This window comes from Castor canadensis, chromosome 14 (genome assembly GCF_047511655.1).
Source record: "Castor canadensis chromosome 14, mCasCan1.hap1v2, whole genome shotgun sequence".
Taxonomy (NCBI): Eukaryota; Metazoa; Chordata; class Mammalia; order Rodentia; family Castoridae; genus Castor; species Castor canadensis.
This window is the reverse complement of record NC_133399.1, coordinates 38,781,834-38,808,619: the sequence shown is the minus strand read 5'-3', so window position 1 is coordinate 38,808,619 and position 26,786 is coordinate 38,781,834. Positions and strand designations below refer to the sequence as shown.

Sequence of the window (26,786 nt, the reverse complement as noted above, 5' to 3'; positions counted from 1 at the left end):
CCTTGACTGGAGGTTTTGCCCATTCAATAAACTTTTAATTTTTTTTTACATTAAAAATAATATAGGGCCAGAAATCCTTTGGGGTCCCGTCTGGCCAAGGAGGGGCCTGGCCAGTGGGGACTAAGGCACGGCGGTGCAGATGTGGGTGGAGGGATGGTCACAGGTACACAGGTTGCTCCTGGCCTGTGAGAAGGCGGTAGGTGGCAGCTGGCATTGTCTTCATGTGCACCTGGGGATGGGAAAGCCCGGTCAGGATGGGGAGGCGGGGTCTGGGCCAGAGGGTGTGGTCAGCAAGGGAGGCGGGGTCAGGGTCAGGGCGGGGCGTGGACATTACTACAGGGAGGCAGGACAAGAGGGGGCGTGGTCAGCATAGGGCGTCCCCAGGCTGCGCCGCACCTCGTCCTGAGCCTCTGTGAGCAGCTGGATGATGCGCGCGTGCGGCGTGGCCACCACGCTCTGCCCGTTGATCTCGATGATGCGGTGTCCCACGCGGACGCCCCCGCGCTCAGCGATGCCCCCGCGCAGGAGGCTGCAGATCTGGGGAGGTGAGGAGGCTGCTCAGAGCCATGCTGGTGGCCGCCGCCCGCCCCCGCCCGCCCCCGCCCGCCCGCGCCCGCGCCCGCGCCCGCGCCCGCGCTCACGATGCCGTCCTCCACGCAGAAGCCCAGCTGCTCGCGCGCGTGCGGCCGCCGGATGATGGCAGTGGTGACGGGTGGGCAGTGCACGATGCTGAGCCTCACCGACGTGTGCGGCTTCACCTCCTGCGGGATATGGGGGCCGGTGGCAGTCCCTTGGGGCCTCAGCTTACCCACCCGTCAACTGGGGCCTGGTCCCCTGTCCTGTTGGCGGGAGGACTCACGCGCACGGCGGCCTGGCAGGCGGCCAGGGGCAGCCCCACCAGGCTGGCCCCGTTGATGGCGGTGAGCCGGTCCCCGATGCTGAGGGCGCCTGAGCGCTCGGCGGGGCCCCCGTGCAGCAGGTTGGCGATGACGGCGGTGGGCAGCAGCGAGCCCCAGCCCGATTCCACCAAGGCCACGCCCAGGCCCTCGCCGCGGAGCTTCTCCACGTACACCTGGGGGACGGAGGCCCAGCCCGTGATCGGCGGGTGGCTGCGTGGGCGGCTGGGGGGTGCGCAGCGAGGGCGGATCCTCACCTCCCTGCAGTTTTCACTGTTGGAGAAGTGGTCCAGGTCCCCGTTGTGCAGGTGGCCGGGGCCCGCGGTGCCCTGGCTCGGCCGGGTGCCCACCTGGCTGGGGTCGATGCCGCTTTCCCGCAGGAACTGCCTGTAGGCTACCGTGAAGGCCTGGCCGATGGCCTGAGCAATGAGCTGGGCCTGTGAGGAGACATGGTGTGACCCTGGGGCATCCCACCCTCAGGTCTCCCATCTGGGACATGATCTTCAGGGGACAGCTTCCCGCCCTGGGGAGCTGTTTGTAATTACAGAGAGAAGAGCTGGTGGCCCCAGACTGTGAATTTTCCGTTAACTTGAGGATGTCTCTGTGCTAGGCAGAGACCAGTAAGCCTCAGCATTCAAGGTTAGCAAACTCCTACAAATACTTCAAAGCCCTATCTCCAATTGGGTTATTGGGTTCCTCCAATAACCGTTCAGCGTCCTCCCAAGAAGAGGACTGGCCCTGACTGCAGGGGGCTGCAAGTGGCCTTCTCCAGCTCTATCTGGGCCAGGAGGCTCAGAGCACTGGGAAGCTTTGGAAGCAGCAGGGGTGAGGCCTGTGCTCCCCTCCTCCCAGGGCGATGAGGCTCCCGCTGCTCACATCCTGGGAGTGGAAGACGTGGCAGATCATCTTGTACAGGCGGTGGTTGCGGTCCTGGGGTGCTGGTCTTCGTGCCAGCCGCCGCCGCGCCATGAGTACCAGTATAGGGCCGATGTCCGCGATGTAGGAGACGGTCTGCAGTGCGTGGTCCATTATGGCCTCCTGGGGACACGTGCTGTGGGCTGTGGGCCTCGCCAGGCCCCTGCGCCCCTGTGGCTATGATACCCCGCCCCATACCTGCAAGTCCGGTATGAGGACCTTGACCCTCTTGGTGGAGACGAAGAGGTCCACTTCCGTCATGGGCTGGCTCTCGCCCTCGGGGGCCTGCGGGGAAGTGGCAGAGGTGGAGACCCTAAGAGACCCCCCACCACCACGGGCCCAGTTCCCTGTCCTCCTCGCCCCCACCTCACCTTGACGCGATCCACGGCCTCCTGGGCCTGCGCCATGCGCACGCTGGGGGGTGGGTTCCGCTCTGACACCAGGTGGGTGGAGCCCAGGTATTTAGCACCAAAGATGACACCGTCCATGAGGTCCTCGTGGTCACAGGGCCCAGATACTGAGGGCAGGAGTGGCAAGAGGGTGGGCCTCTAGAGCCTCTGCCAGGCCTATCTACCTCTGGGTTCTGTCCCCTGCTCCATAATCATCAATGTGGCTCAGCCCTCAGAGGTCCAGAGCCCTGTCAGTCTAGGGCCAGTTACCTCTCCCGCCCACTTTCACCCCCAAGGACTCCCGGGCACTGTTCCCCATACTAGAAGCCTTCTGGGGGTCCAGAGCCAGGCTAGATACCACCCTCAGGCACTCTTAGAACTCTGTGATCAACGTGGAACCATATGGTCTGCTCTGACTTCTAAAATCCCAAAGCTAACCCCTCCCCCACAGCTCTGGAGTTGCTTCAATGGAGACCCAGCCAACTTGGGTCCTGTGTTCTAGAATCCTCTGCAGTCAGCCCAGGACAACAGGCAACTCTAGTTCTTGGTTGTAAGAAACAGTTGTCCGTCCACATGTGTAAAACTCAGCACTGTCCAGACCCCAGTGGCTCTGACCTATTCCAGAGCTCCCTAACATACAGTTCCATCAGGGATTCTAGAAACCAACTTCCTCACAGCATGATTCCAGAACTTTTCTGTGCTGAAGATGAAACCAGGGGCCTCTCACATGGTAGGCAAGTGCTCTACCACTGAGCTGCACCCACAGTCCCGATTCTGGAACTTCTAAACCCTGACAGCATTGGGTAGCTCTTCTGTGGTTCTAGAATCTCAAGTAGTTCCCAACCTCAGCTGCTGTGGTTGTTCTAAGAATCACCTGAGCAGTTGAGAAGCCATGTTTGCTCTAAGAGCATTCTAGAATGGCTGCTCTCCCCCCTCAACTCAGCCCAGAACCACAGAAAGCTTCACCCCAAGGTTCTACATTCCCCCATGCCAGACAGTACTGCCACTGATTCTAGAATGTTCCAGCCAGTAGCTACTGCTCTTTGGTTTAGAATCACAGATACAACAGGTCCCAGTTCTAGACACCTCTCAGGGAATTGAAGCCAGTAAGCACTGTCTGTGGTCTTTCCTGATCTAAGCCTTCTGAAATAACAGATGACGGCTCCACTCTAGGATTCTAGAACCGTGCTGCCAGTGTGGTAGCCACCAGGCCCCCAAGACCGGGACACATCAGAACAAGGCAGCTCCTGACCAAGATGAGCTGTGAAGTGCAAATACATTCTTGGTTTTGAAGACTTAATGTTAAAAAAAGTAAAAAAAAAACCCTGAAAATTACTGACTGTATAATAAACAATATACTAACTATACTGGGTTAAAATATATGAAAAAGGTAATTCTACCTGTTTCTGAGATTTTTGACTTGGCCAGCTAGAAAATTCAAAATCACATATGGCTCACATATTTCTATTGTAGAGTTCTGCTCTACAACTGTCTGATCACAGTAGGCTGACAGCTCTGCCCAGGGTTCTAGAATACCACTGGCCTAGAACAGCAGGTGAGCTCTCTTCATATTGTGATTCTAGAACTTCTGCAGTCCAAGGAGACCCAGACAGCTCGGCATTAACTCAGAATACTTTTCATCCCTGGCTCCTTTGTTCTGGAATCCTCTGCGGGTTGTCCAGGAAAACAGGCATCTGTACTCCTTGGTTGTAGAAGGAGGCAGCTGTCCCTGTGTGTCTTGGCAAGGTCTGGAACTCCATAGGTGAGTCATAGCCGCACCCGCCACTCTAGAACCTTCTCAGAGACACAGGTCCAAAGCAGCTCCCCTCCCTACCACCACAGAAGTTGCTTTGATTTATATCCTAAGGTGGTTTGGGAGAGAATTCTAGAACAAACTTTTTCTGGGCAAACTTTTTCAATATTTTCATTTCTGTGGGCCAGATGATCTCCACTGAAACTATAGTCAAGTTGGTTCTCACACTGTGAGAAATGTGAATGTCAAAGTGTTGATGAAAACAAATGAAGACAGCCACATCACTAGGTCACAATTTTTTTTTTTTTTTGGCAGTACAGGGGTTTGAACTAAGCCTTGTGCTTGTTAGGCAAGGGTTCTACCACTTGAAGCATGCCCCCAGTTCTTTTGCTTTTAGTTTGCTTTTCAGATAGGGTCTCATGCTTTTGCCTGGATAGTGATCTTCCTGTCTCTGCCTCCCAAGTAGCTGGGATTACAGGCATGCACCACCATGGCTGAATAGACCATATAATCCTATGGGTCAACTGTTATATGGCACATGACTGCATTTCTCTCTGCCGAAGTGGCCACAGACAACATTTATTTGAGTGGGTGTGACTGTGTTCCAATAAAATTTTACTAACAGACTGAATTGCCCATCATTTTCACATTTCAATTTTGATTTTTTTCAACCATTTAAAAATGCAAAATCCACTCTTGGCTCATGAGACCTACCAGAGCAGGTAGGGACTAGACTTGACCAGCAGGTGGTCATCTGCTAACCTCTGCTCTAGAGCCAAGTGTTACCAATAGCCACACCTGCCCTGCTACCCTGGACTCACTCTAGAACATTCTCTGCAGTGTGTCTCCTCTCTCTGGCCACGTGGAATCTGTTCAAAACTGCCCTCAAGGCTTCCTAGAACCTTGTCCTTATCATCAAACTTTGTGCCAACTTTGGGGGCCTGGTTCTGAGGTCTGGATCCTCAGGCATTGGACAGGGGTAGGGAAAGACACTCACCCTCCTGGAGGGCAGGGCACGAGGCCAGGGTCTCAGGACTCTGGAAGAAGACAGAAGAGGAGCAGGGCTGAGTCCCCCTGCTCAGCTCCAGGCCATGCAGGCCAACTGAAGGGTTAGAGCAGGCACTACCTGGGCACTAGCAGGTGACTTTTCGGGTGTGACCAGAGGGACCGTCTCCAGCCAGGGCTCAGGGGAGCTGCTTGAGCTTCTGCTGTCCTCTTGTTCTGCAGAGGCTCCATCTGCCCACTCTGGGGAGGCAGGCCCCCCACCTGAGTCCCCAGGGGGCTGCAGGAGGCGAGGGGCAGGCTGAGGAGGCTCTGGGGGACTCGGCTGGGAAGGGGAGCACGCCTCACACTGCAGGAGGCCCAACAAGTCCTCCCGGCCAGCCTCAGCAGACAAGAGCCCATGGGCATCGGCAGTGTCCTGGGAGGCCAGGCCGTGGCCAGTGGCAATGTGCAGAGGGCAAGGGGCTCCATCTGGGGCCAGGCCCACCAGATCACTGGGCAAAGCCTCAAACTGTCGCACCAGGTCCTGAATGCTTGACCCGTCCAATTCCATCTGAGTCAGGCTGCCCGAGCCTCCAGGCTCTGGGTCCCACCGGCTGTCAGGGCTGAGGTCCTCGGAGGTCACGGGGGAGCCCTTGGACTCCTCCAAGTCCATAGCTGGAGGCCCTGAGAGGGGCTGCGGGGTGGTGAGGAACTCCATGCAGAGTCCCAGGCTCAGGCAGGCATCTTCACGCGGCTGAAACAGAGGTTGGAAGCCGGTTTCACAGAACTGAGTCCCCCCGGGCCCTGTGGGGACGTCGGGGTCCCAGGCTCACAGATGAGTAAACTAAGGCAAAGAAGGGGGGGGCAGCCTTCCGATCCCCGTCACCCTGACTCCTGCCCGCCTCCGCCTCCGCCACTAGAGCGGTGGTCGTTCCCAGTTCTCGCGACGTGGGACCCAGGCTGGGGACACAGCGCTCTTCAATGCCCTCGCTCTATAAGGCCGCAGACCCAGGACCTCAGACAGTCTGAGATCCAAGATGCCCCCAAATAGACCAAACCTCCCATGTCACCCCAACACCGACCCCAGACCTCAGGCGCCGGGCCCTGATCCCCCCCCCCCGCCGGGACACTCACTTCCCAAACCGAGGTCGTCTCTGCCCCGCGCGGCTCCCAGAACCCCGAGCCGCCCGGCCAGCCCCGGCATATCGCCGTCGGTCGTCTCAGCAGCCGCCACCGCTCGCCGATCCCCGGCCCCGGCGCTCGCTCTTCTGTCTGCTCGGCGTCCGGCTCAGTGGGCATGAGCAGTCTTGCGACGCCTGCTGGGAAATGTAGTCCTACGGTCTGTCTTGTCACACATGGGGGACGGGGGTGGGGATGGGGGTGAGGGGGTAGGGTTGCGGTGGGGGGTGGGAGCGCGGGTTCGAATCCTAGGCCTCCATGCACGCGGGCTGGCCTCTCTACTGCAAAACGAAGCTATTAACTACTGCCTGCCTCTTATGTCTTATGCTGTGATAACACATGGGAAGAGAGGGTAGTCTCTGTGACTTCAGGACACCAGCAACCTTGTGTGTGTGTGTGTGTGTGTGTGTGTGTGTGTGTGTGTGTGTGTGTGTGTTCCAGCGGGTTAAGGATTTAGAATAGGTCTGGACTACAGTAAAAGCCTATTAAGTATTAGTTTTTCTTACTTTTAGACTTTCAATAATTGCTCATTAAATGGAATCAGTAATACATAAGGTGTGACATTTTAAGTAAATAAATAATAAAGAAGGTAAGTAGTTAGTGAAATATCCTTTGAAAAGCTTCTTATCTAGGAACTGGGTATGTCTTACAAAAATTTAAAGTCATACTAACTGTAATGTCTAAGACTAGGAAGACTACATTTCCCAGAAGTCCTCAAGGTCCTACAATTCCCAAGAGTCCTCTGGGCCACTACGTCTCACGGAAACGTGCACGTGCAAGCAGCCGGCGTACGTCATGGCGGTCAGACGTCTTCTCAGGGATACTCGAACGTGGGCCGGCTGGGCGACCCGGGAGCTCCCAGACCCTGCCGCTTTTAGGAGACTGCTGGTCCGGGACTATGCAAAAAAACCGGGTAAGCCGAGTTAACAGGCAATAAGATGGGCACGGCGGGTACTATGAGGAATTGGTAGTGCGCAGGCGCCGGATGGGGAGGTGGAGCCAAGAATTACTGCGCAAGTGCAGATATACAGCCGCGAGGGCTGTCTGAGCAGGCGCAGTTTGAGGGATTTAAGGGCTGCTTGGGGCTCGGGCGCCTGGCGGGACTGGGACGATTGCACTCAGTGCGCAGGCGCAGGTGCGAAGCCCAGAGGCTCGGAATGAGCGTGCTTTCCGCAGAGGAACGCGTTTCACTGCGCAGGCGCGGGTTGATGTAGGCGTGATAGGTCTTGAACTTGGACTCCTGTTAAGTTTCTGACTCTGTCCTGATTGCCGTGTGACTTTGGGCAAGCCAGTCACCACCGAGAATTGGAAAGACACGGAGCCCATCTAAATATTAATTGTTTTTGGCGGTACTGGGGTTTGAACTCAGAGCTAAGCACTTGCTAGGCAGGCGCTCTACGGCTTGAGCCACTCCACCAGCCTTTTTTGTGATGGGTTTTTTCAAGATAGGCTCTCTTGAAAAACTGTTTGCTCAGGCTGTCTTCAAACCATGATCCTCCTGATCTTTTCCCTCCTGAGTAGCTAGTTACTATATTTTAGCCGGATATAGTGTTGCCTGATCTCCTTTGTTGAAAGGAGGAAATAGGCAAATGTTAGACCTTAAAGTCATGTCATGGCTGTGAAGGGAGATTTCTTGGTGAGATAAATAGAAGGAATCAAAATAGAATTTAAAAGGAAGTGACTTGGTGACTTGGAGCGTTGGTGTTGTTTAATGCCGGGTCCCTGTGCCACTTCCTTTAAATGGAGAAGTCAGAGTCCAGCTGGGGCTGCAAAGAGAGGGGGCACATGTGGGTTGAGCTAGCTGGAAATGACTCCTCCCTCCTCCCCACAGTCATGAGGGGTGCCAAGAGTGGCAAAGGTGGCGTGGTCAGTGAGGCACTGAAGGACCCAGAAGTGTGCACAGATCCCATCCAGCTTACCACACATGCCATGGGTGTGAACATCTACAAGGATGGCCAGGATGTGGTCCTGAAACCGGATGCTGAGTACCCCGAGTGGTGAGTAGGCTGGGCTGGGTCATCCTGGACCAGCTGTTGCCTCCTCCTTCAGCCATCAGGTCAGATAGTCACACCCGCTTGTCCTGATGTCCAGGCTTGAGGGCTTAACTACTCCAAGCTTCAGTTGTCCCATCTGTAAATGGGTGATGTATGGGAGGGGACCATATGTCCTTCAGAGGGTATGAAATCAGAACCTGTGTGCAGTGCCAGAAATGTCTTTTTTTTCCTTCAACAAATACTTATTAAGGGCTGGGGGACATGACTCAAGTGGTAGAGCGCCTGCCTAATAAGCACAAGGCCCTGAGTTCAAACCCCAGAACCACCAAAGCAAACCAAACCTAAATACTTAATGAGCACTGGCTGGATATCAGGTCCCCTTCTCAGGTCCAGGGACCCAAAGGTGCACAAAGGAAGCTAAAAGCTGACAGGAAGCAACAGATGGGCAGATACAGTGGGGACCACAGTGCAGGAAGGGGGTGGGAGAGGGAGCAGGGACAGATGGGGGCTTGGCTTATCAAGCCTGAGGTCTCCGGGAGGGCTTCCCTGTTAAGATGAAGCAGGAGCTGGGGTGCGAAAGGGAAGGGACCTCAGAGATAGGGGGCACAGCCTGTGCCAAGGCCCTGAGGCAGTACGAAGCCTGGCATGTTGGAGGAGCAGCAAAGAGGCCTTGTGGCTGGAGCAAGAGACTAAGGGAGAGAGAAGGAAGAGAGAGGCAGGGAGGAAACAGGGTAGGGTATGCAAGGCTCTGTAAACTGCTGGGAAGCTCTCACTCTGGCCCCAAGAGCAGCTGTGGGGCCTGGAAACCCCTGACTCATGCAGGTCCTGAGAGCTGGGGAAGGGTCAGGAAGGTAGATAAAAGGCAGTACAGGACAGTGGCTAGGGGCAGGGTGTGGGGTGTGCCCTCCTCAGCTATCAGTGCCATTGAAGTGGAAACAGCCGTCTCTGAGCAGCCATGGACCCAGGGGAGCAGAAAGACCCCCAAGATCATGCACCCTCCTGGTGGCACTTGGCCCCAGCCTGGCCACCTTCTCTGTGCAAGGGATGCCCAGGTGCTGCAGGCTCACTCACTGCAGCCCTGACTCCTACCCCACTGCCAGGCTGTTCCAGATGAACGTGGGCCCTCCCAAGACGCTGGAGGAGCTGGACCCTGAGAGCCGGGAGTACTGGCGGCTGCTGCGCAAACAGAACATCTGGCGCCACAACCGTCTGAGCAAGAACAGGAAGTTCTAGGAGAGGAGCTGGGTGGCCGCAGCGAGAAAGACGACTTGCACCTGGGTTTCTGTGTGGCCCCAGCAAGGCTGGGCCAGGGCCCTGGGGCCAGTAAATACTTCTTCCTGGACCCCAGTGCTCCTCAGCGCTGTCTGATATCAGCTGGGAGGGAGCTGGGTCAGTTCCACCTGGCAGTTGGCCAGGCTTCTGCAGGTTCTCCTTCACCTCAGTCTTCAATGGCCCCTGGGATTTCCTAGCCTTGTCCAAGAGGCTAGGAAACCTCTATGGTTGTCCTGGTCAACCTTTCTTGGTTTCAGGGGCCTCATACCACACCCAAACCTTTAGAAGTTCTGTGAGCTTCTGGAAGTGAAGTGTCAGGGGTAGATGGCTGCCTTTGGGCATGGCTGGATCCAGCTGCTTCGAGTCAGATCTGTGGCTCTTTCCATCTCTGATCCTTTTGTCTTCCCAGTGGGTGGTGCTCGTGAGCAGGGACAGCCTCAGGGATCCTGGCCTGCCACCCCTACCCTGCTTGGCAAGTGGAGCTTGGGGAAGGGACGGCCACCTCCTTTTCACTGGTGTCACAGGCGGGCCTTGCTGGCTAGTCACTTAAGCCCAGGGCATGGGCCTGCTGTCCTCACCCAAGTCCTCAGCTGCTTCGTCCACCAGAGCCGTGCCTCAGCCTCCCTTCTGCCTCCTCTTCACCTGCCTGACATGTCCTGGGGTCTGCTGACCTGAGCGTCTGACCCACAGCCCCGTGAGAACCCTGGTCCCGGCTTCTGGAATCCTGACTACTGCTCAGCCACCTGTGGTGGAGGGGCCTGGAGGTGGGGTTCTGCAGGTGAGGCCGGGCCCAACAGATCAGAGGGCCGGGGGTGCTGCCATTAAGGGGCAGTGCAGCAGCCATGGTAACCAGGACCTTCCCCTGTAATTGCTGCGTGTGTGTGTGCGTGTGCGTGGCCAGGGGGCAGCTTTGTGCCAGGTCCACCCACCCTCCAGCTTCCACCAGCTCCTGCAGACTTGAGCGGCTAATCCTGTCCTCTCCCCGGGAAAGGAGAGCCGGACTCTGCAGAGTGGATCACTGCACACCTGCCCTCCCATGCCTGGCAGAGGGAGTGATCACGTGCTCCTTTGAGTCTTGGAGGGTCATGCTCACCCTTCTCCAATCCTCCTGTGGCTCCCCAGTGGCTCTCTGGGTCCACACCAAAGTTATAATAGCCACCAGGCTCCACCCCACTTGTCCTGTCACCTTCTCCCACTCCCTCCCTCTGTTCCAACGACTTGGGCCTCCTCACTGCTTCTCCAACAGAGCGGGCTCCGTCCTGCCCGAGGCCCCTTGCACAGGCTGTGCCCTCTGCTTGGGATGCTCTTCCCTCAACACCTCCATGGCTGTCTTCTTTACCTTCTGGTTTCTGCTCTGATGTCACCTCCCCAGACCTCCCTATTAAAATTGGAACTCTAGCCACACACCCAGATGCTTTTCTTGTTTTTCCTCTATGGTGCTTCTAATGTCTCTGACATTTTATATTTAAGCTTAAAAAAGAGATCTTGTGTCTCCTTTACTGTCATGACCCTACTGCCTGGTCCATATGATATATTGGGTGGGTGGATGGATGGATGGATGGGAGGATGGTGAATGGGTGGGTGGATGGATGGGTGGATGGGAGGATGGTGAATGGGTGGGTGGATGGATGGGTGGATGGGAGAATGGATGGATGGGTGGGTGGGTGGGCAGATGGGTGGATGGATGGATGGATGGGAGGATGGTGAATGGGTGGGTGGATGGATGGGTGGATGGGAGGACAGTGAATGGGTGGGAGGGAGGGTGTAGATGGGTGGATGGACAGGTGGATGGGAAAATGGTGGAAGAAGAGATAGGCAGGTGGTTGGGCTGATGGGTGTAGGAAGACTGCTCATCTGGTTTTGACATGACTGAACTGCCACAGTGACTGACCAAGGACCCCAGCCCACAGGGATGCAAGAACTTAAATAATCTGTGTGTCAAAGAGCAATGGGTTAAGGGATGATGGGCCAGGTGACATTTCCTGCTGGGAACAGGGCCTGGTTGCTCCAAAGGTCCTCCTGGAGAGATGTTCACCACCACCCTGTAGATAAAGGAAAATGAGCTCACGCCTGTAATCCTAGCTACTCAGGAGGCAGAAATCAGGAGTATCGTAGTTCAAAGCCAGCCTGGGCAAATAGTTTGTGAGACTCTATCTCAAAAAAAACCATCACAAAAAAAGGGCTGGTAGAGTGGCTCAACGTGTAGTCCCTGAGTTCAAGCCCCAGTACTGCCAAAAATAAAGAAAAATGGAATGGGTGGTGATAGAGGGACTTGGGTGGGGCTGCTGTTCAAATCATCAGCTGCTTGGTAAGTGACTCCAAGTAAAGCTTGTTCCCTAGGGGAGCTGGGTGTTCACAGGGGTTCCCACACTGTCCTGATTTAGAGGCAGGTGCTTATTCCTATCTCCCTGGGAACCCCTCATTCAGGCTGCTTCAGGCTCAGATTCCTGGGCTGCCTGAGGGGCACTTGGGGCTGGGTGGCTATCTGGTGTGGGATGACACAGGGAAGTGAGCACCTGGGTTGAGTGTGGTTCCTGGGGAATCCTAGGCCCTGCAGCTTCTGACATTGTCCCCATTCCTACCCAGGGCCATTGTTCTGTGTCTGGCCCATCCCTTGGACAGTGTCCCCTCAGCCTGCTCTGGGCAGTCACAGGCTCCAGTCCTACCTCATTCACAGCCTCCTGATCTAGAGCCACGCCCCATTCTGACAGGGTGGCCGCTCCTCATGCCTTGCTGAGCCCTGGGGAGATGTGGTCTGCTAGACAGGACAGAGGCTGGCATTGCCTTACTGGGCTGGGGACACGCACAGGCCCCACAGCTCCCTGTCCTGGCACCTGGTGCTGTCCTCGTCCTTGTAGCGCTGCATCAGGAGACAAGACTAGGAAACCAGCCCCAGTCCATTCTGGCCGTGTGACCTCTGGAAATGGCTTTCTGTCTCTGAGCCTTAGTTTTCCAGTCTGTAAAGGGCTGATGATGGTGCCCCCTTCCCAGCTGTGGGAGGGGTGAAGTGGTTGACACTGGTGGGATATAGTGACAGTAAGCACACCATGGGAACACGAAATGGACTGCTGTGGTTGTCACTTTCCAAGGACTAGGAGGCCTTGGGAGCCGGCATGGGGCAGCAAGAGCTGCTCGAATGCGTCCACGCACAGAACCCACATCCTGGCTGCTCGTGCTCCACGATCCCACAACCCAACCACTGCCCATTGCACACATCGAGGACTGAGGCCCAGGAGGGCAGAAACACCCACAAATCCTGGTCTTAACGGTGGCTGCTGTCACTCAGGCATGTTCCAGGCCCTGGGTGTGGACCAAGGAGTGCAGCTGGACGGGCCCAGTCTCAGGCCAGTGGCCAGGCTCCCTCTAGGGCCTGCCCGTGCTCCTTGGCCAGCAGCTGGAGCAGCTGAAGCCCAGGCCTCCAGGGGCAGCGACATGTCCAGAGGGTGGGCAAATGGCAGGTCTGGGGCCTTGGGGAGCTTCTGGGCTGCCAGAGCCTCTGAGCTGGACTCTTAACTGCTCCTGGTGGTGCCACTTGGCCTGGCGATTCTGGAACCATACCTAGGGGCAGGGAGAGTGATATGGGGGCTGGACCCCTCCTCCCTACTCTGTGGAGCCCCTCTGGGTCTCCCAGTCTCTGCGGGTCCTGCCTGCTGTCTGACCCGACTCCCAACGGTGGCCCCGTTATTGTCCCTGCATCCACTCCTGACTCATCACTGTGCCCTGCCTCGTTGGTGGGCTCTCTGTCCTCCCTCTGGTCCTTAGCAGGATGGTGGGCTCCTCAGCTGGGCATTTGAGGCCTTTGACAGCTGTCTTTGGCTCCTTTCTCTGTCTCCTTTCACCTGTCTCACACCCAGCTCAAAGAAAACACCTACAACCTAACTCCTTCACATGTTTGCACATGCTGTGCCTAGAAAAACCCTTTCTCCTTCCCACCTGGTAAACTACTGAAACGTCAAGGCCTCAGCTCCCTTGCTCCCTCCTCCTCCAAGAAACCTTCCCAGGTGTGGGGGGGATGGGGCACCCTCACCTGCACTAGCACCTCTGGCAGGTGCACCTTGGCTGCCAGCTCCTCATGGCTGTACATGTCCAGGTAATGGAAGGCCTTGAACTCCTGCTCCAGCTGGTGCAGCTGGTACATAGTGAAGGTCGTGCGGTTTCTCCGGTGCTTTTTCTTGGGGGCTTCCTCGCCCAGCCCTGGGCCTCCACCCTCCACCCCTGGCCCCTCACTCTGGCTTAGGATCATGGCCCCTGCCATGTTGGATGAAGCAGGACGGATCACAGTGAGACAGCAGGAAAGACTGCTGGCTGGGGGAGGACCAGGGAACCCTGAGCACACCTTCAGCTTTTGCTGCACCCCATTTGTCTGTGTGTCTGTCCGGGATTATCTCGCACTGTGTTTATCTGTCCCTCCTCCCATTATTTCTGTCTCAGTGTCTCCCCATAGCCTCTCTGTCTAGCTCTGTGTGTTGACCCTCAGGAAGGAGGAGGCCAGTTTGCTGCCTCCACAGGCTGCTTCCTTACACTGCTGTGTTCCCTGCACCCCACTCCTGCCTGCCCACCTGTGCCCACCTGCGCCTGACGCTTGTCACCCACAGCAGCCCCTGCGTGGGCTGGCATCCACTGGGCACTGGCCCAGCAGACAACAGAGCTTGGAGGCTGGGCAGGCAGGATTAGCTCAAGCGATTAATTGAGGCGCCTCGCCTTTGGCTCCTGGCTGTTCTGAGCCCCTGGGAGGGCAGGGACTCACACAGTCACACACACACACACACACACACACACACACACACACACACACTTGAGTGGGGCTTGTCGGCCAGCCATGGGACAACAAGGGGGCTCTACTCTGTGCCTGTTTCCCTGGCTGTGAAATGGCGATCTTGGGGCCACAGTGAGGTGAAGAAAGTAAAAAGCACTCAATGAAAGCCCACCTACTCTTTTATCAGTTGAGGTCTGAAAGGGACTGTTTCAGATTTACAAATGGCGCAGAAGTTTGGGAAGTGAGAGCACAGAGGCGAGGGGCATCCTGGTCAGCTCTTCTGAACACTGACCAGGACAAGATGGAAGGGGCATTTTTGCCAGGTCTTGATGTATGAGTAGAAATTCACTATTCATTCACTGAGTAGACATTCATTGAGCACTCAGTGTGTCCTAGGTGCTGTTCACAGTAATAAAAAAAAAACAACCTACAAAAGTCATGGAGCTGGCCTTCTAGTGGGAGATAATCAATGAATTTGAAAGAATTAAAATGGAGGATGTGTCACATGTCATTAGCCTAGGGAGAAAAACAGGGAAGGGGGGGAGGTGGGGGAGGGTTGCTGTCTTGAAAGTGGTCAGGATGGGAGGTGGAGTGCAAGGCTGCAAATCCCGGATACAACTGGTTGTGAAAGACAGGGTACTGGGGAGCCATGGGTGGTTGTAGAGCAAGGGGGCACAGTCAGTGACATCTTAAGACAAATGTGTACCGTGGGCAAGATGGGAAGCCAGGAGGAGGCAAGAGGCTGGCGTCCAGGAGGGAAGGCAAGACCCTGGTTAGTAAGAGTGGTGGGGATAGACGGGACAGGAGGGATGGAAGAGCACTTCTGGAGGGAGACTTTTTAGGAGGGCAGGGGTAGAAGGAAGGAGGAGGCAAGTACCACCCCCAGGGGCAGGGAGGGCCAGGTGGGGCCCAGACTTAGTCAAGCGAGGACAGGAGGGGGAGCTCTAGGCCAGGGGATGGAGGGACAGGTACAAAGTGAAGGGTTACAGATTCTTCAGCGATGTTGACATTGAAGGGAGAGAGACACAGAGACAGCTGAGTGCATAGCACACACAGCAGGCGACCGCCTGGGTTGTCCAGGTCCTATTGCAGAGCCTAGTGACCTAGGACATTGGCTTCCACACATGGCAGGAAGCATCAGGGCCCAGCTGCAAGCCAGCAAAGAGGCAAAAGGGACAGGCTGCATGTGACAGCTGTGTCTGGGGTGCCTAGGAGCTCCCCAAGAGTGGCATGAATCCCTCTTCGCCCCATCCCCTCTCCAAACCCACAGTGAGGAATTCAGGTGCCCAGGCGGGACTTCGTGCGGGCACCAGATAGACTATGCCTGCCTCTGTCCTACCCACCCCTGCCCAAGGGGAGCCTGAGACAGAGATGTGCTAAGGTCACTCAGACCTCCCGCGTGGCCCCTGGAGTCCACCCACTCTGGCCTGAAGGGATCTGGAGGTTTTCTGGGAGAAATGGAAGGGTGAAAGGCCGGAAGGGCCCCGCCTAGCCCCGCTGGAGAGGCCACCTGTCCCCTTGGCCCTACCCCCCACCCCTAATCCACGCTTTAAGCTGCCACTCACCTAAGTCGCCCAGGCCCTCTGTACGCGCCTGCCATAGCCCCCGAGACCTGCTGTGGCCTCTTAGCCCACCAGGGCCAGTTAGTTAATTGGGCCTGAGACGCCATGCGTTAGCACTTCGCCCCGCTGGAGTGATTAGGAGTCACACGCCTTGCTGCATCGCCCGCCTGCAGAACCCTCGAGCCAACCGCCCCGGGCAGCGGGCAGCGCGGTTTGGGGCCTCAGGGAGCCCTGCTGGTTAGGACTCTGGGCAGCAGGGCCTCCCTCCCTTCTGGCCCTGTTGTTTCCCTCCCTTCTACCCCTGGGATGAAGGGAGCCACATCTGGCTCCGCGTTGAGAGAGACTCCGTGCATGATGGGGACTGCTGAGCCTGGGTGCTTTGCCCAGCAGGTACCGACAGGGAACTTTGAGCACTTAAGTTCCACAGCCAGAGGAGGCCCTTCAACCTCAGGGCACCAGTCAGGATTGAGTCCCAGTGGGTCAGCTCAGAGCCAGCTCCTGGGGGTGGAGAGGGCAGGTCATGCCAGGCTACGGTCTTTGATCCTCAGATGCTGTCCCACAGTTACTGGCCCAGGTGTGTGGTCTCTACACAACTGGTCAATCTTTGTCCAGGGCCGATGTCACTTCTGGGCTATCCCATTAGGGTCTATGGGGACACTCAGTGGACGCTCAGTAAGTACTGAGGGAGGGATGGATGGTTGGGTGGATGGATGGAAGGATGGGTGAATGGATAGATGGATGGGTCTGGGTGGGCGATGGATGAGTGAGTGGCTGTATGGGTGGGTGGGTGGGTGGTGGTGAGCTGGCTGGAGGGCAAGTTGGAAGTGTGGCATGTTTATCAGATGGTGGCTTCCCCCTCTCTCTGTGTGTCACACATCCTTGAAACCTTGTGGCACCATCATTGTTGGGTTGGGATCCTCTGCTGGTACAGAAGTGGGGAGGCCCAGCTGAAGAAGGTGATGGAAGCTCAGTCCTGGACTGTACAGGCCAGGTTACATCTTGGCTCTGCCACTGTCTCTTAGGGCACCTGGGGTAAGCACCTGCTGTCTGGGCCTCACCATCCTGTGTGACAGGGACATCACAAACCCTTCCCTCTTGGGCACTGGCAGGACCTGACCTGCAAGCCCAGGGCACAGCGCTGCCCATAAATGGAGGCACAACTGGAGCACCAGGGTGGCTTCCTGAGCACCTCCCCGAATGGGGATAGTGCCTTGCAAAGCCCCCTCTCTGGGAGAGCCAGGGGCTGCTCGGTTGAGAAGAGGCTGTAGTGGAAGAGGAAATGTGGCCAGTGAGGGTCTTCCCAGGAACCTCTGAGCCTGGGACCCTGTGGGTGGGGTGGGGTCTCCACCATAAATACCTCATCCCTTCAGGGGACCTCATGGCTGATGGCTAGTGGGTCCTCAGCCTGGAAGCTACCTGGGGACTGCATCCCCATGGTGGCCAGTGGGTGGGTGCTTCTCAGTGGGCCTCTGTGGACAGCAGCAGGGCCCAATGTGGACCCATCTGGGTGCCAGAGGTGGAGAGCAGAGTCAGAGGGTCCCGGTGACTCCATCACCGTCTGGTTGGGCAGGGAGTTCAGTAGCTTGGGGCCATGACTAGGGAGTTCCATAGGGGTCTCCAGGCATGGGGAGACCCCAGATGGATGCAAGCTCCATGGGTAGATGGGAACACAGCACCCAGAGTGGTTCTCCAAAGCCAGTAGCCCCGCCCCTGGAGGTCACAGAGACACAGACGCCCACAGTCCTTGGAATCTGTCTTTATGGAGGCAATGACTCCTGGCTTCCCGTGTCTGTGGTGTCCAGTGGCTGCCCAGAGCCCCCCAGCCTGGCCTGCTCTGCCCGGGGTTGGGAGGGTGGTCACTGGCCCTGACCCTCCTCAGGCCCAGCCACATCCCTGCCCTGTGGCCCCCACTCTCTTGGTCCTCTTGGCCCCACTGGGCGGGGTCAGGGCTCCTGGCTTCGGGTTGCAGCACAGTTGTCCAAATCCTGTCCCCCGACGGGGGCCGAGGCGCCCGTGCTACGCAGCTCCCGGGCCAGCTTCTCGGCCACCTTGCGGAAGGACGGCCGGCGGGCGGGCTCCACCTCCCAGCAGCTGCCCATGAGGGCGTGAACAGGGCCTGGGCAGCCCTCAGGGGGCTCCATGCGGTACCCCTTCTCCACGGCCTCTGACACCTCCTTCAGTGACTGCAGATGGAGGGTGTGTGGCGTGGGTCAGGGCCCGGTCAGGGCCACGAGACCTGGAGTTGCCACCACCTGAGTCCCACTCACCATCTTGGGGTACGGAGCCCGTCCATATGAGAAGACTTCCCACAGCAGCACCCCGAAACTCCAGACGTCCGATTTGCTGGAGAACTTCTGTGGGGCCCAAGGTCTGGTTGAAGAGGGATCCCCCTGGGGTTCCTGCTCCTGGCCTTGCTTCCTCCAGGAAGCCATGCAGGGCCACCTCGCTCTCTGATCTCCCCCCAACAGTCTCCTCCCCCAAGTCCCCCACAGTCCAGGGGAGTCAGACTCTGTAGAGTGAAAGCCCTGTTAGTCTCTCCCTCCAGGGTGAGCCCATGCCTGCTTAGAGATGGGGAAACTGAGGCCAAGAGGGGGCTTCGGACTTCCTGGAGAGGTAGCGCCATTTCTAGGGGGAGATTCAGAGAGGCCAAGTGATATGTTCAGGGTCACACGGCACAGCTGGGATGCCAAGCTTGCTCTGGGGTAACCCCAAAGCCCTGGGAATGGAGGGGAGCTCACCCCATGTTTGAGGGCTTCAGGCGCTGTCCACTTGACGGGCAGCCGGCTTGAGTCCAGCCCCTTTCGCTCAGCCTTGGCCAGGCCAAAGTCACTGACCTTGGCCACCAGGTCCTCAGAGACGAGGATGTTACGGGCAGCCAGGTCACGGTGCACCAGCTTCTTACTCTCCAGGTACTCCATGCCCTCGGCCACGTGACTGGGGAGAGGCTCTCAGTCAGGTTTCCTGCCCCGTGCCTCAGTTTCCCCTTGACCTTGGAACCCCACGTCCCTGTGGGGAGCCACACTCACAGAGAAAACTGTAAGAGCTGGGTGGTGTTCACGAGGGCCCGGCCCCGGGTGCGTAGGAAGTTCACCAGATTGCCCTGTGGGGGATAAGAGACATGGGGGGGTTGCCGGCTGCCCACCCCTCACTGCCCACCCCCATCTGCCCACCTGGCTGCCCCACGCGGGCACCTTGCTCACGTGTTCCATGACGATGTAGAGACCCTGGTGCAGGATCACGCCCAGGAGCCGCACCAGGTTCCGGTGCTGCAGCTTCCTAGAGAATGGAGGTGGGGTTGAGGACATGCATAGGACCCCAGCCCAGGGCCCTGACCCCACCTGGGGACTCACGTCATTACAGCTGTCTCGTCCAGAAATGCCTGGGCTGTCACGTCACACTTGATGTTCTTCACTGCCACCTTCTGCCCCAAGTATTCACCCTGCAGGACGGCTAGGGGTGGGGAGACAGAAATCAGGACTGACATCAATCAGGACAGATGGATTCACTGATTGCTGTGTGCACCAACATGGCTTCGGGGCCCCAGACCTTGGTACAGCCCAAGGGACTGTACCAGCTTCAGACCTCCATCAAAGAGAACCATCGAAACCAGAGGTCTGCCGACGTCCACACCTGAGGGCCAAATCTAGCCCTATACCCTGTTTTGGCACAGCCCTGGAGCTCAGGGTGGCTCGTGTGTTTTCAAATGATTCAAAAACACCAAAGAGAGCCAGGTGCCAGTGGCTCGCACCAGTAATGCTCTAGCTATACTCGGAAGGCAGATATCAGGAGCATCGTGATTGGAAGCTAGCTGGGGCAAATACCGGGCAAATAGTTCACAGGACCCTATCTCGAAAAACCCATCACAAAAAAGGGCCGGTGGAATGACTTAAAGTGTAGGCCCTGAGTTCAAAAAAAAAGCCAAAGGGGCTGGGGGTATGGCTCAGTGCCGAGTGCTTGCCTTGCATGTGCGAAGTCTTGGGCTCCAGCTCCACCACCACAGAAAAAGAAAAAAAGGAAAGAAAAACACCCTAAAGATGTAATGACACGTGGACATTACGTAGAATTCAAATTCCTGTGCTACCAAAAAGCTTTAAGGAGCTGGGCTTGGTGGCTCACGTCCGTTATCCCAGCTACTCAGAAGGATGGCGATCAGGAGGATAGTTCAAGGGCAGCTGGGGAAAAATGTTCTCAAGATCTCATCTCAACCAATAGCTGGATGTGGTGTGTGTGTGCCTGTCATCCCAGCTACTTAGGAGGCATAAACAGGTCCAGGCCAGCCCCTGCAAAACCTCAAGACCGTATTAAACAAATAACTAAAGCAAAAAGGGTTGGAGGTGTGGCTCAAGTGTTACAGCATCTGCCTAGCAAGCCAAAGTTCAAACTCCAGTGCCTCCAAAAAGAGAAAGCTCTAAGGGCCACACCCGAGTGTTTACATATTATCTGTGCCAGTCTCTCCACTGGGCTGAGTGGTTGTATTTGTGCTTTGGCTCTTTACAGAGCTGGCTGACCCCTGACCTAAGCCCAGAGCTTTCCAGAATAAGGATTCCAGGGACTGATGCTCCAAGCAAAGAGACCCAAAACCCAAGGCTGGAAGCAGAGGGAATGGCTGATCTCCCGGTGCCCACTTGGGCTCTTTTACTCCCTGTGAGCCCATGACGGGGGAACAGACTCAGAGAAGGCCTGTGCCTGTCCTCCAACACGTAACAGCGTGGTGGCAAACAGGGACTGGGTCCCTTGCCACACACGCCCTGCCTTCAGTCCCCCCGTCTCACCTCCAAACTCTCCCTCTCCAATCTGGGCTCCTAGCGTGAGATGCTGTAGCTCCAGCAACCAGCCAGCTGTGGGGGAGCGAAGACCCAGTTGGGGGGGGGGATGGCCGCACCCAGCAACAGAGTAAGTGGTGGCCTCCCAGCGCCCCAGCCCGGGAAACACACTCCCAGTAGCACCCCTAAGATTGTGTCCGAGACTCCCCTCTCTTGGTACAGCTGGAAAAGCATTCCAGGTGAAGGGAACAGAATTTACAATGGCACAGAGGCATGAGAGGGTTGGGGCGTGCAGGAATGGGGGAAGGGCTTTGTGGACAACCCTGGAAATGTACTTCCACCCATGTGGGAAGGCTCTAGAAGGTGGCGGGGTTGCCAGGTCTCCCTCCAGGTGTCCATGGAAGTGTTGAGCAGGGCATGGCATGGGTGTGTTTTTGTAACAGAAAGGTCTTGGGGCCCCATACAGGGGGAAGGGAGACTTCCCCCGACTGAGGAAGGAGGTGGTCTGATGGGAGGGTGTGGGAAGGAGCTTTGGGGCAAGGAAAGGATGAACTGACATTAATGGAACTGCCCTTGGAGGGGAGGTGGAGGCTGGGGTGGTACAAGGTTCAGGCCCAGATTTCTGGCTCAGATGACGTGATGGATGATGGGACAAGAGGCAAGCAGGCATGGGACTCTTCCCTATGGACCTAGTCTGTGTTTGTGATGTCCTCTGCTTGACCCATGGCAGCTCTGGTCTCCCATTCTGTCCCACAGCGCCAGCTGAGGGGACAAGCTTGGTCCCATTCGGGGCTTGGATATGGACAGGGCCACATGGGAAGTGAGGGGTCCTTTCCCACTATTTTGAGGGGTTCCCTACCCTTGGCCAGCTCCTCCTCAGCTGACTTGGTGCCCTGTTTCCTCTTGGGCTTCACAAGCTTTGTGCAGATGGGACCCTTGTCTTTGCTGTAATGCTGTGGGACAGGCAGGGGTGAACATGAAGTTGGCAGGGCACCCCTAAACCTGTCCCTTTCCCAGGTGGTCTCTGGGTGGGGCAGGCAGGATCTGGGGAGATGGGTTTGGGTCCCACCAGAGGTGGGCTGGTTTCCATGGGGATGGGAAAAGATGCAGAATAGGTTCTGGGGGGCCCTCTGGATTGGTGTCCTGTGGTTTCTGGAGGTCCCCAGAGGAGTCACCCCAATCCTGGATCCAGGATTATTCAGGCCACCTGTGGAGTCCACAGCCCATGGGGACCAGCCTCTCATCTCTGCATTGGGCAGGGAAGGGGGGACAAGACTCTGGGGCTCCCAGACCCACAAAGTTGCCACAGCCTGGGGGGTAGGGGCTTGTAGTCCCTGGGGAGCAGCCTTGCCATCATCCCCTGGACATGGGGAACACGCGCCTCTGGGCCCCACCCTGTCCCCGCAGGGCACCTCCACCATGTCCATGAGGTTACAGAAGCACACGGCCTCGTCGATGGTGAGATGCCCATCACGATGCAGCACGCGGTAGTGGATGACATCACGGCCAAAGCTCACGCACAGCACGTAGTCACCCGGGTGGCGGGCGGACTCCCGCACCAGGAACAGCCCATCCTCGGGCGGCTGCAGCTGCTGCACCGCCTCCTGGCCCGAGATCTTCCCATGGAACCACCTGGGGGGGGCGGGGGCAGAGATGCTGCGTGGGCCGAGCTGGGACATGACCCCCACCCGGGGCCGGCCACCACTCACGGCATGAGGCTGAGCTTGGGGTCCGCAGAGAGGGCCTCGCGCTCCCGCAGTGCGCCAGCTGCCAGCAGCCCTTCCTGCCCACTGGCGTGGTGCTTGGCACGGTACCAGCTCTTGTTCTGTCCGGGAGGGAGGGACAGGTTGGTGCTGGTCTGGTAGAGTCCCCTTCACTCCAGGTGCACCCTCCAGCCACGCTCACCTCACACGCCTCCAGGATGGTGACCACGTCGCCCTTGCGGAAGGCCAGCTCCCCTGGCTTGGGGCGCGAGTGCTCACACTTGGTGATGCACTGGGTGCCAGGAGCCCAGCGCCTCTGGGGCATCAGGAGATGTGCAGAGAGTAGAGATGGAGGAGAGGGGACAAGAGGGAGACGGAAATGGAAATTGGGAGAGACAGGGATATTGGAGACAGAAAATAGAAGAGAACAGGAGGGCCAGGGGCAGGAGGAGAGAGACAGAGAAAGTGGCTAAGACATACCAGGGTCATAAGCAGAAGGGGCCCAGGACCAAGATCAGAAAGGCACAGGGAGCACGCACAGACCTGGGGCTGTGGAGCTGAGTTCTGTGGGTCCATTTCCACTGGGGTGGGGACCATGAGGAAGAAGGGCTGGGGACAGAGGCACCCATGAGGGGGTACTCACCGTAGGCATCCTGGCTGTGATGGGCCGGAGTGCCAGGTTTGGTAGAAGTGAAGGCTCACCTGGAGAGGGGTGTAGGGTCAAGTAGGGGAGCCCGGATTCCAGCTAGGCTGGGGCCTGAGGATCCAGTTCCTTCTGTCTGGGTGGGCCAGGTGGGACAGAGGCAGGAGTCGGAGAGCCCCCCGCAAAGGCATCCCAGTGGAGCCGGGGTACTGGCTCTCCCCAGTCCCTTTGAAGGAATGATCTTTACCCTAGAGAGATCCTCAGCTGAGTCACAGTTGCAAAATGCTGGCCAAGAAGCCAGAGCTTCACCCTACCATTGCCCACAAAGGAAAAGTGAGGCACAGGAAAGGCATAGAGCCAGTGGACACAGGATGGGGTTGTGGGACTGAGTGGCTGAGAACCAGTATCTAGCACAGTGTGTAAGAAGTGTGGTGCCACCCCACTGAGCCTGGTTCTTCCTCTTTTCTGGTCAGAGGGCAGGGCCAGGGTGAGGAATCCACAGATGAGTCAAGGTCATTCCCAAGACTCTCACCCAGGGCGGATGGGGGCAGGAGGCAGGCCATGCAGCCCTGCCACCTCCTGGGTCACCAGAAGTTCCTCTGTGGCCTCCTCCCCTCCCCCTCAACCTAACTCAGGACAGACATACCAAAGTCCCTTGCTGCTGGGGTGGGAGACCCTGGCTGCCTCTCCCATGTCACCACCACCGGTGGGCAGGGGAGAGGTTTGGGGGTGAGTTTCATCTTCTGTATGCCTCCCCCCACCCCGTAAGTCCTCCTTCCCTGGTGTACACACACGAATCCGATGTATACACAGCACACAGAAAACATAGGGGCTCAGACACAGGTACCTGCAGGCACCCAGGCTGGGTGTGCAAGCAAAGGCATGCGCCCACCTGCGGGCAGGTGTGCGCACACAAGCACGCGTGTGGACACACGCACAGACACTGACACCAGAGAACCTGTGCACCTGTCCCCCGCCCCCATCACACACACGGACCCACACTTGAACACCTGGGCGCCAGACGCCGGGCCACGCGGGCGCGCAGAGCTCCACGCAGGGCCGCGCACACGCATCTCGGACACGCGCGCACAGCTCTCCACGTGGACGCGCCGATCCACTCCCGGAGCTCGTAGCTGCGCACGCCGCACCCAGAAAATACCTCGCGCACCGCGCGCCACGCGCGATCGCCTCTGCCACCCTCCGCCCCAGTCGCGTCCTCGCCACGCGCCCCTCCAGCACCCGTGCTGCGCCCCCCGGAGCCCTTGGGATCCCCACCCGCCTTGGGGCGCTTCTCCCACTCCCCGCGGACGCACTCACCTGTTCAGGGGGCGCCCCCGGGCTGAACTGCGCGCCCGCCCCCAGGAGGGTCCCCGCAAGCCGGCTGCGCACCCCGAGGCGGCCCGGGCGGCAAAACTCGGAGCAAGTTGCTCGGTTTCCTCATTTTTTGGGGGAGGGCTGGGGGGGGGAAAGGATGGTCGGGGAGGGAGCGCGGGAGGCGCCGCGGCCAGGAGCCCCCGCGGGTCCTAGCGCCGGCCGCACTGCGGTCAGCTCCGTGCGCGCCGCCGCCGCCGCCGCCGCCGCCGCCGCCGCCGCCCCTCCTGGCCCCGCCCCCGCCGGCCCCGGCACCACCCGCGCGCCTAGGTGGGGGCCGGCGCGCTCTTGGGGTTCACGTCGAGCCCCGACCTGCGCTACCCGTCATCCTCCCGGGGAATCAGGGGTCTTGGAGCGCAGAGTGGAGGCTGCGGCGCATACACGTGCGTGGCGGGAGTGAGAATGAGCTCCCTGTTTGTGGAGGTAAGCAAGTCGCAGAGCCCGGAGGACAAGACCCACACAAAAAGAATTAAAAAATGCCAACCTTTAACCTCAATCCTAGCTACTTGGGAGGCTGAGATCGGGAGGATCACGGTTTGAGACGCTCATTTCCAAAATAACCAGAGGAAAATGGGCAGGAGGGGTGGCTCAAGCCGTAGAACGCCTGCTTTGCAATAGTGAAGCCCTGAGTTCAAACCCAAGTCCAACACCCCAACACCCCCCCCATAAAATGCCCACCTCCATTGGTACCCTCCTCCTCATCAACCATGGAAAAGAAAACTGAGGTGGGCAGGACAATCATATTTGGAGTTGGAAGTTCCCAGTGGAGCTGCCCTCCTTGGAGGCAACAGAGAGTGGGTCGTGGGGGACAGTGAGGGAACGAGTCAGCTCTGCCCCTCTCAGAGGAGGGGCTTCCCCTACAGGCAGGCTGAGCTGCTGTGTCCATCTCTCAGAGGACAGATCCCATTTGATTGCCTTGGGGGACCTTACTGGACCCAGGGTCAGGATGGCTAATGGAGAAACCCCTTGGACAGAGAGGAAGATTACAGGGGACAGTGGAGCAGGCATCAGGGTCTTCTGTGCCTTCTTTAAGTATAAGGCAGAGTTCTAGGCTTTAGGTTGGGTTTCTTTTTTTTTTTTTTGCGGTACTGGGGCTTGAACTCAGGGCCTACCTACACTTTGAGCCACTCCACCAGCCCTTTTTTGTGATGGATTTTTTTTTTTTTTGAGCTGGGGTCTCTACCTCCTGAGTGGCTAGGATTGCAGGCATGAGCCGCTGGCGCCCAGCTTCGAAGGTGTTTCTTGACTTGTGGGAGCAGAAGCTCAGTTAGGAGATCCTTCACGGCATACAACATGGACCATTACGCATTGAAACCTGCAACACTGTGGGCTAAAATGACAGCTTTTCAATTGTACAAGCAGCCACATCCACCAGCAGAGTGAAGCACCATGCGGACGCCATGACCCTGGCCACGGTACCCGTGAGAGAATGAGTCCAGGGGGACAGCCATCCTGGATGGGTCCCTCCTGTCAGCCGCAGGGAGGGAAGTGGCCAGAAGACAGGGTAAGAGAGCAGGGTCTCCTAGCTGAGTTGTAATTTGTTATTCCTGTCCTCTGCAGGATGGACCTTCTGTACGGTCCCCTGGGTAGTCGACCTGGCTCCCTGGAGTGGCTGAGGGTCTAGCAGTGGCTACCAGAGGCCTGGGGACCCTGCAGCTGTCATTTCAGATGTCCTAGGGACCTCCCTCTACAGCCACTCTCCATCGCTCGCCTGAAATAGAAGTGTCAAGTCCAAATATCGCAGTGGAAGCCCACCAGCGTCAGCAAATTCTCACGAGGCCTGCCGCGGCCATAGCTGTGCTCCATGTTGAGGGATGCCTCCCTGCTGCTCTTTGGGGACAGGTGCCACATTGGGGAACATCTAAGATGCCCTGACACCGTGCAGAGACATTCTCCGTGACTTGGCCCAGGAATCCCAGAGACAGCAAAGTGACTGTCCTGTTCTGGAGGTGTCCAACAATTGGCCACTTTGAATCACAAACTCTCCTCGTCTCTTTCTGTTTCCAGAACCCAACAGGAATTTCTCCTGCCTCCTATCAAGGAGATGGAGGGGCTGCTGCAGCTCTCGGTCTCCCCGAGTCCCGGGCAGGCTGTTGACGCAGCAGTCCACGTCCTGGTCTCCTGGCTGCCTCTCCACTTTCCCCCTGCTCCCATTCACTTCATAACCAAGGGAAAGAGACTGTGACTGTGTTCCTCCCTCACACTAAATCTTTCTATAGCTCCCTAGTGCCTACACTCTGGCATCCAGGGCCCTTCAGTCTGGCCTTGTCTCCTTCTGATTCCACTAAGCACCCAGAGTTCATAGGAGGCCTGTTTGGAGAAGCCAGTCTGCATTTTGGTCCCTTTAGGAGTGAGTTTCCAGAACTTAAAACCAAAATGCCCCCAAGTACTAAAAATGGTGCCAGGCAAAAGCATGGACCCTATCTGAAAAATACTGAAGTAAAAAGGGCTGGAGGAGTGGCTCAAGGGGTAGAGTGCCTTTCCTTTGCACACACAGATCTCTGTTCTCCACATGTCACTCTTCTCCCATAATTTCCCTCAAACTGTGACAATTTTTGTTTTGTTTTTGGTGGGACTCATGTTTGAACTCAGGACTTTGTGCTTGC

The 26,786-nt window shown here is 57.5% G+C and overlaps 4 protein-coding genes across 5 annotated transcripts; 1 reads left to right on the top strand and 3 right to left on the bottom strand.

The window, feature by feature from the left end:
- Positions 1–13: 13 nt before the first annotated feature.
- Apba3 (amyloid beta precursor protein binding family A member 3) lies at positions 14–6,241 on the bottom strand. The gene is made up of 11 exons (XM_020168634.2): positions 6,072–6,241; positions 5,080–5,691; positions 4,951–4,990; positions 2,183–2,328; positions 2,010–2,096; positions 1,773–1,934; positions 1,154–1,333; positions 860–1,072; positions 642–761; positions 397–537; positions 14–229 (listed from the first exon to the last, which is right to left on the bottom strand). Exons 1-11 carry the CDS (start codon positions 6,234–6,236, stop codon positions 158–160), a joined length of 1,938 nt encoding a protein of 645 aa, XP_020024223.2. The 5' UTR covers positions 6,237–6,241; the 3' UTR covers positions 14–157.
- Positions 6,242–6,863: 622 nt separating this feature from the next.
- On the top strand, positions 6,864–10,786 carry Mrpl54 (mitochondrial ribosomal protein L54). Its single transcript, XM_020168632.2, has 3 exons — positions 6,864–7,029; positions 7,948–8,113; positions 9,211–10,786. Exons 1-3 carry the CDS (start codon positions 6,912–6,914, stop codon positions 9,341–9,343), a joined length of 417 nt encoding a protein of 138 aa, XP_020024221.1. The 5' UTR covers positions 6,864–6,911; the 3' UTR covers positions 9,344–10,786.
- A 1,874-nt stretch (positions 10,787–12,660) lies between these two features.
- On the bottom strand, positions 12,661–13,625 carry Rax2 (retina and anterior neural fold homeobox 2). The gene is given in 3 exon segments (XM_020168625.2): positions 12,661–12,891; positions 12,893–12,940; positions 13,410–13,625. Coding segments are annotated over 3 exon segments (495 nt in total).
- Positions 13,626–17,441: 3,816 nt separating this feature from the next.
- Matk (megakaryocyte-associated tyrosine kinase) lies at positions 17,442–24,307 on the bottom strand. 2 transcript variants are annotated; one of them, XM_074054279.1, is made up of 13 exons: positions 24,127–24,307; positions 22,810–22,868; positions 22,369–22,482; positions 22,173–22,288; positions 21,876–22,095; positions 21,323–21,416; positions 20,473–20,538; positions 19,051–19,150; positions 18,892–18,976; positions 18,727–18,800; positions 18,439–18,634; positions 17,968–18,054; positions 17,442–17,883 (listed from the first exon to the last, which is right to left on the bottom strand). In XM_074054279.1, the coding sequence occupies exons 2-13, from the start codon at positions 22,816–22,818 to the stop codon at positions 17,644–17,646; spliced, it is 1,401 nt and encodes a 466-aa protein (XP_073910380.1). In that variant the 5' UTR covers positions 22,819–22,868; positions 24,127–24,307; the 3' UTR covers positions 17,442–17,643. The 2 variants fall into 2 exon arrangements, with proteins under 2 accessions (XP_073910380.1, XP_020024218.1); XM_020168629.2 differs by lacking the exons at positions 22,810–22,868; positions 24,127–24,307 and having other exon boundaries at positions 22,369–22,491.
- Between the last annotated feature and the right edge of the window lie 2,479 nt (positions 24,308–26,786).

Excerpts from the sequence above, each read along its gene's own strand:
- Apba3 (XM_020168634.2), bottom strand. The coding sequence starts at position 6,236 with ATGCCCACTGAGCCGGACGCCGAGCAGACAGAAGAGCGAGCGCCGGGG. Across the intron at positions 1,073-1,153 it reads ACAGTGAAAACTGCAGGGAG|GTGTACGTGGAGAAGCTCCG; the intron begins GTGAGGATCCGC and ends TCCGTCCCCCAG. Across the intron at positions 230-396 it reads TCACAGAGGCTCAGGACGAG|GTGCACATGAAGACAATGCC; the intron begins GTGCGGCGCAGC and ends TCCCATCCCCAG.
- Mrpl54 (XM_020168632.2), top strand. The coding sequence starts at position 6,912 with ATGGCGGTCAGACGTCTTCTCAGGGATACTCGAACGTGGGCCGGCTGG. Across the intron at positions 7,030-7,947 it reads GGACTATGCAAAAAAACCGG|TCATGAGGGGTGCCAAGAGT; the intron begins GTAAGCCGAGTT and ends TCCTCCCCACAG. Across the intron at positions 8,114-9,210 it reads GATGCTGAGTACCCCGAGTG|GCTGTTCCAGATGAACGTGG; the intron begins GTGAGTAGGCTG and ends CCCCACTGCCAG.
- Matk (XM_074054279.1), bottom strand. Across the intron at positions 18,635-18,726 it reads CAGCTCTTACAGTTTTCTCT|TCACGTGGCCGAGGGCATGG; the intron begins GTGAGTGTGGCT and ends GCCTCTCCCCAG. Across the intron at positions 17,884-17,967 it reads GGGCTCCGTACCCCAAGATG|TCACTGAAGGAGGTGTCAGA; the intron begins GTGAGTGGGACT and ends CTCCATCTGCAG.